Genomic DNA, 11,561 nt, shown 5'->3' on the forward strand with positions numbered 1-11,561 from the left:
CTGTCCGCGCACAGTCGGCAGACAGTCGGCCGACTCAGTCTCCATGTGTGGACAAGGCATAAAAGTTACAAGTTTGTGTTTCATAAAGAGTTTTCCCTGTAAAATCATTTACAGGCGATTCTCCTGTATTAAAAGTAAATACTGTAATACAAGACATTTTCAGTGTAGTGTCTCATAAAGAGCAACTCCTTTAATACAGGACCTGTAAATTGGTGAATATTTTAGCATTCTTTAAACCACCTACAGTTTTACAGTTAAAGTATTAATACATTGAAAAGTTAAATTTTGTACTAAGATAACACACAATGGATGAATCTAGTGGTTAGACCAAGCAAAGAGGGTGATATTGTTATCATTCGGAGGCCAAGATATTTTAAGGAGAGAATTATATCAAGGCACTTAAAAATAAACGGTATCAACAATCTACATATACAGTACTTTCTCCCATAAGCTTGTCAACAACCTTTATCATGGGTAAGCGGTGTGAGTAGCTATGATAATTTTGTAGCGAAAATTCACAAAAGTTGCAATAGGCTAACTATTGAACCGCATTTGTTACATCAAGGGGGTTGCATTATTTTGTTTAGAATTATAAGCACCATAACACATTAATTTTAATCAAATCTGGTTTTTTTTTCTAAATCCAATTTGATGTTATTTTATGGGATTATAATATAAGTTACAATAAATTTTGAACCGTAATTTTTTCGGAAATGGGAATACTGTAGTATAATTTTGTTTAGAATCTAAAGGACTATAACATGCTAAGTTTTCATCAAAATCGTTCGTGCCGTTTTTTAATAAATTCCTATTTTTTTTGTTTTTTTATGGGTTTCTATGAGAAAACCCCTCCATTAAAAATCAGAATATTGAAAAAATTGAGAAAAAAACGCATGGAGATACCATCCCTTATAAAAAAGTAATTTCTGGCCATATATGGCCAGATCAAAATTCCACATATGTTTTTATAAAGCCATATATGGTTTTTGATGACCATATATGGAAGCATATATGGCCAGATGTGGTTGTATCCATATATGGCGGTGTCCATATATGTAGCCTAAATATGGACTCACGCTGGAGTCCCGGGTTTGAATTCCAGTCAGATGAGTAAAAATCTTGTTATGAAATTTTAAGTAAAAAATTTGTATTAAAGTTTTAATGCATAGTTGATATGATTTAATGTTAAAATATGTTTAGTTATTTTTTGTAAATTAATTTATATATTTTTAATTTGAAAGTTTCCATACAAAATGGGGGATTCCATATATGGTCATATCTGGTTATATTTGGTCCAAAACCAAATATAGCCATGGCCATAAATACAATTTTTCATAAGGGATTGATTAGTACCTACATACCAAATGTCATCCTAATCGGACTACAGGTGTGGTCTGTAGCTCTGTAGACATCCACACACACACCAGGGTGTCCACCCCCCAACAGCACAATGGGCTTGCTGGGAACTTGTTCCAAGTACATTGGCCCAAGTGCCCAAGCTTGGTTTAAACTCAGGGTCCAAAGTCTGTAGGCTTGGTTTTGACTTGTTTTAGAGACCGAAGTTGGCAATTGTTCAACTTGTTATGGGTTTGGCTCTCCAAGTCCCAACCCCAAACCTACAGTATAAACTCATGAGCACAAACCCACTCTAAGCTTGGAATGGAATGATGGGTACAAACCGGGTCTAGTAGATTAAGCAGGCTCATTATGGACTTGTTCGGGACTTTGGGACCCAAAAGCCCAATTTTAGTAGATGTGAGATTGGGCTTTTGGTTTTGAGCCTTGTACTTGGCTTAGACTCATATTGGAAATGGTTTTAGCACATGTTGGACTTGGGCAAACAAGCTCATATTGATAAATTAAACAGACTCATTATGCACTTAATTTTAGTAGGCTCATATTAGACTTGGCTTAGACCAACGGCTTAGACTCATATTGGAATTGGTTTTAGCACATGTTAGACTTGGGCAAACAAGCTCACACCTATAGACTCACTCAGAACTTGGTACAAAGTTTTATATACATCAATTACTGTCGTGATCAGCTTTTAAGGATGAAATGTATGTGTAAATTTATTTTTCCAGGGTCTAAGAGGGGGGGGGGGCTTTAGCCCTGGATTCCCCCCCTTGGAACGGCCACTGCTGTTAGGCCACTCTTCTTATAGTCTTCTCATACACATAAGATCTCTCATTAATTGTCTCCAACTCCTGTTTTCAATATGTATATCTTCTTTTAACTTGGGACATTTTCTGTTCTTACAACAAAACTAATTAGCTGTTTAGATTAACCCTCTTGAATATTACAAACATAAATATTACTCCCAAAAAAGCTGCTGAATTTATTTTTATAAACAGCTTTATTTTATTTTTTTATTTACTCTATGCAATTCTTATGGGGGGTAATCGACCTTTTTTTTTAATTTTTAAAACCTTGTAGCAAAACTACACATTGAGACAAATTTTTTGACACCTAAAACGTTGAAATTAGTCCACAAATAAGAGATGAGTAGTGTTCACAAAAACTGCTTCACGTATTAGGCCTATAGATATAGATATAAATTATAGTTTTTCCACCATAAATTCATCTATAAGTTGTACAACCTTAACTAACCGGCAGAATATACAGGGTGTCCAAAAAGTCTTGACCTGATAAAGAAACCGCGTAGTATGAAAACGAGTGATAGTAGGATAAAGATTCATTTACAGATATAACAGGCAACTTCTTAAGATTTTATAGATATGTACAAACGTAACACAACTCAACGTGTGCGCCTCTGGCCTGCAGATCCTCTATCCGTCTTTTCAGTTTGTCCCAGGTTTTAGTCAGGATATCCTGGGTTACAGACACGACAGAATTTCTGAATCTGTCCCGCAGTGTGTGTAAATTAGGAACAGGGGAAGAATAGACAGTGCCCTTGACAAATCCCTATAAAAAGAAATCCATGGGGGTTACATCGGGGGAACGAGGTGGCTATTTCGTCGAGACATCACGCCCGGTCCAGCGTCCGGGAAGTGGAGATTCAAAAAATCCCTCACACATAGCCCAATGAGTTGGAGCGCCGTCTTGGAAAATTATCATAGGTTGCAGTTCCTAATTGAGGGACTCCAACATAGCCAAGTAAACAAACCTACCTATTCAAATTTTCTTCAGCAAAGATAAATGGTTCAATAATTCCATCACGCATTACACTGCTAGAAAGATTTAGTTTTGGGCTGGCCCTTTCATTTTCAACCACGATCTGGGATTTTCACTTCCCCCAAATTCTACAATTATTGTGTCTGTTAACCTTTAACACTTACATGGAAGGTCATCGAACTCCTATAGGGGATTGGGTTTCGTAAAACAAAAAAAAACTGTGATTTCTCATGTAAACTCACAATTTCTAATTTGTTATTGTATTGAATAATAACTATATTGTTGTCAATCAGCTGTTTTTTGATGTTACCAATTTCCTCAAATAAAACTTGATTAAATTACCTTCAAAACAAGGCATTCAAATCAAGTGTGGCTCTAATGGTTTTCGTACAGCAAAGCTATTAAATCAGCCCAAGACTTATTGGACACCCGGTATAACAGCTCAAGGTCACAATTTGTAATGCAACAAAAGTTAGCTTGCTTGGTTGATTAAATGATTGGTACAGTAGTTGCAACAGTTTATTGTTAAACACAAATTTGAACTCTTATCAACGAAAGTCCTAACTGAGAGTCAAATGATCGTGAACTTTTAACTACTTTTCTTCACGATATTTTTGAGTATTTAATTAAATAAAAAGCATAACTCGAATGGAAACTCTACTAGTTTAAGCCATTGCCATCATGTAATTCAAAATCGCTGACAAGTGATCGATTAAAATAGCCTAAAATTAAATTAGCATGCCATTTATGCTAAATTAGTGGTCTGGTGATTATCTCACTGAGAATGCAGGGTAGTAGTGCTGTAGTTATATAGATATATTTTGATGGTGGTAGGCCTACCTCTAGTAGTTTTGTACATCTTGGAAGTGTATTTTCAGCATTGCTGGATGCAAGTCAATTGGTTGTATGCTACTAATTTTTCATATAGTATTTTACTCCAAGTGGTTAAGAAATAAACTCTCTTATTTGAAAATTTTACAAGATCCAACCATGAATGTATGGGCTGTAGAAAATCCAAGCATTAAGCTATGGTCCCACAGACTGCGGAATCTCCGCTGTGCGGTTAGATTTTTTCCGCTGCGGAATTACAACAACACTGGTTCAATGGAGTTTTCCTGTGTGCAGTTCCACTGACGTGAGTTTCCGCGTCCTGAATTTTGGTTCTGCATGGCGGACAAATCATATTGGTCTGAGAGCAGTGGCAGTGCGGATTCCGCCAGCGGAGAAGATTTATCAATTATTGTGACCGATCAATTTAGTTTCCTAACATTATTTCAATAACCTTATTCTTTTTAGGGCTTGTATTTTTTATTAATTTATCAATAAAACTACAATTTAAGTCAAAATTGTTATTTTATTAATGTTTACTATCACTATCCACATAAAAAATTAATAAGGTGATTTTTAAGAACTAGGTCTAACATTACTTTACAATAAAAGCAACCACATTTAAAAATAATAAAGTCAGAATATTACCTAATATTATGTTATGGTATTTATGGTATAATATTTGTGGTATGGATTTATTAATACAGAGCATGTCCTTTGTACGGGGTTCGCATATATTTATAAAATGTGTATTGCAGTTATACTCAAGCTTTGCGTTTGCAATAGGAGAGGACACAGTTTGATAAAATTTTGTTCTTTAAATTTACAGTATGCTATAGAATACCACATCTACCATAGTCATAATGTTATAATTCGCAAAATATCACAAATTATTCATTAAATTACAAACATAAACATAACTGTAAACAATCTTACTTTGACAGTTCTCATAATGTATAACAGGCTTTTTGTTCATGCTTAGTTCAAATTATCTTCTGTTGTCATTAATGCAAAAAAGCTGATTAAAGTCTTTAATTCCTTTTAAATACTCTTAAGGTTAACATGGGGAGCTACAGGGCCACTGGGGCGGAGCTCGAAATTTTTTTGAGATAAGAATATGTCTATATTGGGAATGTAAGCTATCATCATGCCAAATCAAAGCCAAATAGCTTTCCTCTTCCTATCCATACTCGTCACTAGTTTGGACAGAACTGAATTTCCGCAGTCAGTGGAACCACCCCTCCAGATTTCCATAGCTTTAAACCGTTTTATAAACTTGCAAATCTAAATCTTACCAATACAATTCCAAAAGTACTGTACTTCCAATGGCATCTTGTTAAAAGACAGAAAAACTATTATTTGAAGGATTGGATCATTTCAAAAAGTTTAAAGTAGACTTGTTAAATTTTATTTCCTTAGGTTTGCAACATCAGTATCGGACTACTACATTGAAATCATTATACTAACCTGTCGTTGTATTAATAATACAAATATGGCTGATTCAATGGTTAATTGATGAATGAACTTTTGCATTTTTTTATGTCTGCATTCGCCTACCAGATTACATGTTTGCATGGATTGTCATTTGATGCTGGTTTGGTCTTGTGTTCATATCCGTGTAATTCTATATTGTGGGCTAATAACAATGGTGCAACCTGTCTTTCTAAATATTATTAGCAAAACTATATTGTAAAAGATGTCTTCAATGAACTGAGAGAGGACTTTTAAGAAAGAATTTGTTGCTCTGACTCGTTATAATTCTGTAATTCTATTTATTACTTTTTCGACCATATTAATTACTACAGTCATATTGATTATGTAACTGATTTAAATCATCAACCTTTATTCATTGACTTTAACTGATGGTGAACAAAGTTATGAATAACTTTGACTTTAAGACGTCTACTAAGTTCTATTGCATTGTACAATATTGGCACTGGTCATTTATAATTTTAATAAATGTGTACTGTACCTACATTTATACGATGATCTCTATTTCTTAGTTGAATCCTAATACAGTATTTCTTAGTTGAATCCTAATATAATGTAGGCCTAAAATGTGAATTTATAAAAAGAGAGTTGAAGAGTAGATTATCTATGATCAGATTTAGATTTGTCTGAAATTACAAGGAAATTAAAGGACAGAAATAAATTTCAAAAATTACTGTGAATTAAACTACATTTTTATTAAGAAACATCAATGATACACAGGTTTAAATACACTTCTCTTAAAGGGACTTGAAAGAAGCTGGCTTTAAAAATGTAGCCTACAGTAATCAGTACCTATACCATTAGTTCCGAAACCGTACTCCTTGACCAATAAGACCAGAAAAATTAAATTACACAGTCAATTTCGAAAAGAAAGCATGCAGACAAATTTCAATAACTTTTAGCACTGTATTACGAAGATAGTAGAATAGAAGTGGGTTCCAAGCATGGACATTAATATTTGCTACGGGAATAGTTTTAAAAGTTCAAATTGCATTCATGATTCCACCACCACCAATAAAGACTACTTGGACTGTTACAGTTTTCAATAAATCATAACAAATTGTAATAATAAATCAAGAACACCCACTTACACTATAGGTTCTCACGTATTGTTTACGGTCAAAACTGACAACTCACACAACATAGGTACTAAACCTAACCATTGCAAATTCTATTAAATGGTTTAAATTGAATAGGCTGATGATGAGAAGGATGATGAGGTTATATGTTTAACATATCAAACTGTTAGAATTAATAAATGGTCTAAGAAATGTTAAACATTTCCTATTTTTCAATTAGGTACATTTTTTGACCAACTATAGTGGACAATTCCCAATTCCTGTTATCTAGCTAATTTTCTAACTGATTTTATTTATTAAACTGAGACCTTATTTAATTGGAATGATAATACATTCCCATTAACTAAGGCCTCAATAGGGTGTGGGTAAAATGGGGTTTACTGAATATTTGCCATTAACAAATGGGTTTTCCTGTCACTATCCAAAACACATTTTTTTAAATAAAATATATCTCATAAACTGTATCTAGGCGGTTTTAAAAGTTATAAATTTTGGGACGTTGATTTTTGTCTTTTGGGTTGTTTAAAGCTCTTAATTGAAAGTAACTTACATCAAAGCATTAGCCTAACCTAACTCTAAAGAAGATAAACAAAATCATGAAAATTTTAACATTTCAGTTCTGTCGGCATGTGATGAAATATAGTACTAGGACCATGATGTCAACAATATTGTTCACTATTGTAGTGGTCCCGCTCATCATCTAACCATGATTGATATATCCAATGCACAGGTCCAAGACCCAGTGTAAGGGATCATGAGCGATCAATGAGCGACTCTTTGTAAAGTTTAAATACGGGAAAGTAATGATATAGGTACAGTACTTTGTTAATGAGAGGGAAATACTCAAAGAAAAACTGTAAGGTTTCTTTCATTTCGGTGCTTAAAATAATAATGTTTAGTAGGTACCTATCAAATTATGTATTAACGTAGGTCTACTCTACAGTAATAGGCATGTTTAAAAAATGTTAATGGCAATAAAAGAAACCAATATTCTGTTTAATCACAGATTTTATGGGGCTGTCTTACATTTTGAGCTTTTTGCAGTAGACAATTTTTATAAAAGTTAGGCTATTGTATGTTGTGTTAAATAGGCTATCTAAAATATTTTAAAAATTAATTGTTTGCCATAGAAATTTCTGTGGGGTTTTAAAGTGTTTAATTTAAGGGTTTGGATTTCCACTGGATAACGAAAGATCTATAGCCTACTTACGTAAATTAAAATTCACGGTGTTGTCTATTACCGTATAGGGTATAAAATTCATATTAGATTAAAATAGTTGCATACAGTGAGAGGCTTAGAAAATACTTATTAGATATTTAAATTGTTTTAATAGTAAAAGTATAAGCGTTTTACTGAACTTAAAAGTTTTCTAGGGCTAAGCAAAAATAACTTATGTGTGGAAGAACAAGGTCTGTTGTTCTCAGGTAGTTATGTATTTGCTTTTTTTTTCATTGTTAGCTCTGCCACTGTCACTTACTTGCATCCAACGTTTGAATACTATTAATTACTCATATTTCCTGTCACCTCAAACTGTTGGGGAAGATTTTGTAATGTGCCAATTCAATTAAATACTGAGTGACGTTTAAGTATCAAATAGTCCTATCCTGCTGCAGAAAATGTTCTAACTGAGTGAATTTCCATTTACCTGATGGGATTTTTATTACAATATTTCCTGCTGGGCCTACCACAGAATAGAGGAGTAGACAGATTGCTTTTGCTATCACCATTAATAAGGCACAAGGACAATCCCTAACTATCACCGATTTTAATTCCAAATTTTATGTCTAATTTAGAAAACAGGCCTAAATGCTTTTCACACAGAGAGCAGCTCTATGTTGCACGCTCACATGAGTTGGTATGCCTAAAAACTTTTGTATATTTTTTTACACCTAATGAAAAAACAAAAAATATTGTTTATCCACTGGCAATTAGCCTAAGTAAAATAAAAATTCTATTTTAGTTCTTGGAAGGCCAATATATTTTTCATTATTTATCGTAAACAACAAATAACCATTTTAAATAAAATGCTAGTTGTTAAGCCCAGAAACACGCGCCAGGTAACGCTAGTAACAAACCGTAACAACACCACTTCAAGAAGAGATAACCTGGCGGCATTTGAATTCACCATACACATTACAGTATGGTAAAATAGACAGCCTAAAGAGTTTTAACCATGTACAGGCTACAAGAGTTTTTTTTGTCAAGACCAAATGCTAAGCTCCCTGCCAGTGTTACACCGGTGTTCATAAATGGTCCTGACTAACGAAACAGCTGGTCATAGTCAGTAACAAAGCTACGCAAGGCATCACACTACAATCATCTTTCACTCATATTTGGATTGAAATACGCACATAGGTCGCGTCCCCATCCCAAATGAATATGGATTATGTTCAGAATTTGTACCTTGGAGCACTCATTACGCCCAAACACATTTCATATGCCGCTTCTACCAAAAGATTGAAATTTTCAATTTAAATGTGGAGACCAAGTTAAAGTTAGCTTATTGCAGATAAAATTTATCAGAGACTTCAAATAGACTTCAATCTGAAGGGGAAATTCACCTTTTGGGTACAATTCTATATATCTGTTGGCACAAACAGCCAAATGAGTAATATCGATCGATAGGTATATCGTTTGGTTAGTTAGGTAACCTAACTAACCAAATGATAAACTTATAAGTTATCGAACTAAACAATCGAATAATCAATATTAGGCTACTTATTCGGTTGTTTGTGCCAACAGATATGGAAGTGTAACCCGGCACCTTTTTTCCTTACTGAACATTATTATTAAGAAGGTACTAACTTAAAAATAATTGAACATTTCCACTTGAAAAGATTATTCTGCCTGAACATCAGGTTTGCAGATCAGGAGATTTTTACTAAGCTAGGCGTAATTCAAAATCGTGTAGTCTGCTACATAAGAATGAATATGTTTGGCTGCAAGTTAAAAATCATAAATAACTTAGGGCTAGGCCTACTCATGAGTTCTCTGTGCCAAAACAGGCCAGCTATGTGATCGATCTATTATAAAATAATATTTTTAATCTCAATGTTTAGGTTGGCTTGGCCTTACTGTTACTGTTGATAATATTTCACTTCACACACCTTAAATTTAAACCGAGGAGTGAGTTAGGCCTAAAAATATATATATTTTACACTTGAACAGTATAAGTCCTATGTCTAAGCTTATGAGATTACGTATTAATGAAAATTAAGACTAATTGTAACCCATTCACCAAATATTTTAGCCCACACCAATGTAAGTTAAGTCACCACAAACCAAGGACGGCCTTAACTTGCAATTTTTTCAAAAGTGCTAGTATAAGGTGATTAGGCTAACTGGAAATTTCGGAAACTTGTTAATCTGTAAAGTACCTACCTACTTCAGCTGTAGGCCTATAATTAGAGTTGTATTAATTAGGCTAATAATTAGGAAAACAGCCGAAGACAAGACTTATGGTCAGGTGGACAGGCTACTGGCAAGATAACGTGCACCCTTAAGTTTTAAAGCTGTTCATTACGTTAATGCAAGCATCAAGACATGCAATAATAATAAACAGAAGATACCTGATATGGTAGTAGCATTTCTCTATTTTCATCCATGTTTGTGATCTCAAATGTTGGAGGTTGTGGAAAAAGTCCTTTACCAGGATATGACGTACTACGCCGGAATTTTGGAGAAATAACCATACCAGAATGTTGGTGGTTGAACGTAGGACTCGGTTTCCGGTTTGCCATCTGTTGTAAGGGATTTAAATTCGGAACAGACCGTCCTCTATTCCATGGTGAAAGACCTGTCATGTTAGCTTGATTTTGTGGCCCTTGTGACCAGGTATTTTGCTGTGGACTTGACCAAGATGTATAACCTTTATTGGCCATAAACATATTTTGAGGGTGATTTTGCTGTTGAATGTGTCGAGAGAGGTTATGTGGGAAGTTGTGGGATGCAGTAATGGCTCTACGTTGTTGAGGTGGCTGCTGGACCTGAGTTTGTGGTAAACCAGCCATCTGAGGACCTAAACTACTGTTATAAAGAGCATTTGGGGGTGTTGGAGGAAAGTTTTGAAAAGCTAGGGTCCCATTTACAGCTGGGCCTACATTTAAACTCTGCATCAATGCATCATCAATTGGTCCTGAGGACCACAAACTGGCTGTGGATGGGTTACTTGAATTAATTACATTTAAACTAGGCTCAGATACACTATAGCCTGGAGGTAATTGTAGGGGGGATGAAACCACAGGTCCCAATTGGGACTGATCGTTTTGTTTATCAGACTGAACCACCAAACTTCCGTCTTCATCTTTGGACTTCAGGCTGTGGTCACCATTGAGGTCAGAATTTTGAGAATTTAACTGCGTCTTGACCGATGATTTTTCAATCAGAAGATCATCTTGCATAGAACTCGAATGTTGCAAGGATGACACTGAGTCCGGCACTGTTGAAGGTGTGGTGAAAAATAATGAATTGCTCGTCGTACTAACAGGAAACTCCACTGAAGACACTGAACCTACGCTAGCATTTACACTAAATTTGTAATCCCCCATTAGAAGTAGCGGAATCGTGATTTTAAAAAAAAATTTCGGGGGTTTAATTTACTACCACGCACACACGTACACCATCCACCGTCAACACAGTTCACTTTCGATATTCGACTCAACGACTTCTGCTAGCAGAAGATACGCGAATCTGACACTACGACAGGAGCAGCACCAGTCACATGAACAACAAATGCTGCCATCTCATTGGTGCACAACTTCCGTTTAGTGTCGATATTCAGCACAATCGGCGCTAGCAAGCACACACACATGTGATTGGGTACATATGTTCGTGGATTACTTGTTTTTCTGGACCAAGTCACTCGGTGATGGGCATTTATAAAAAAAACATATCAGCTGTTTAGCACTTAATTTGGCGCCTGTGGTTACAAATTTGTAATTTGTGGATAATTATTTTGCAGTTCAGTATAGGTTGATTGTTGAGGATTTCCCATCCTTATGGAACAGCTGAAGCCAATTTTATTGTTA

General features: G+C 34.9%; 1 protein-coding gene across 1 annotated transcript in view; it reads right to left on the reverse strand.

The window, feature by feature from the left end:
* Positions 1-11,189, reverse strand: part of LOC128983094 (translational regulator orb2) — a 734,652-nt gene extending 723,463 nt beyond the window's left edge. The window contains exon 1 of the mRNA XM_054402252.1: positions 10,104-11,189. Coding sequence (XP_054258227.1) covers positions 10,104-11,081 — 978 coding nt within the window. The 5' untranslated portion in view covers positions 11,082-11,189. The remainder of the gene's footprint in view (positions 1-10,103) is intronic.
* Between the last annotated feature and the right edge of the window lie 372 nt (positions 11,190-11,561).

The sequence above is a fragment of the Macrosteles quadrilineatus genome, unplaced genomic scaffold (assembly GCF_028750875.1).
Source record: "Macrosteles quadrilineatus isolate MER2022 unplaced genomic scaffold, UCM_ALF_1.0 Scaffold_1__1_contigs__length_201487025, whole genome shotgun sequence".
Classification (NCBI taxonomy): domain Eukaryota; kingdom Metazoa; phylum Arthropoda; class Insecta; order Hemiptera; family Cicadellidae; genus Macrosteles; species Macrosteles quadrilineatus.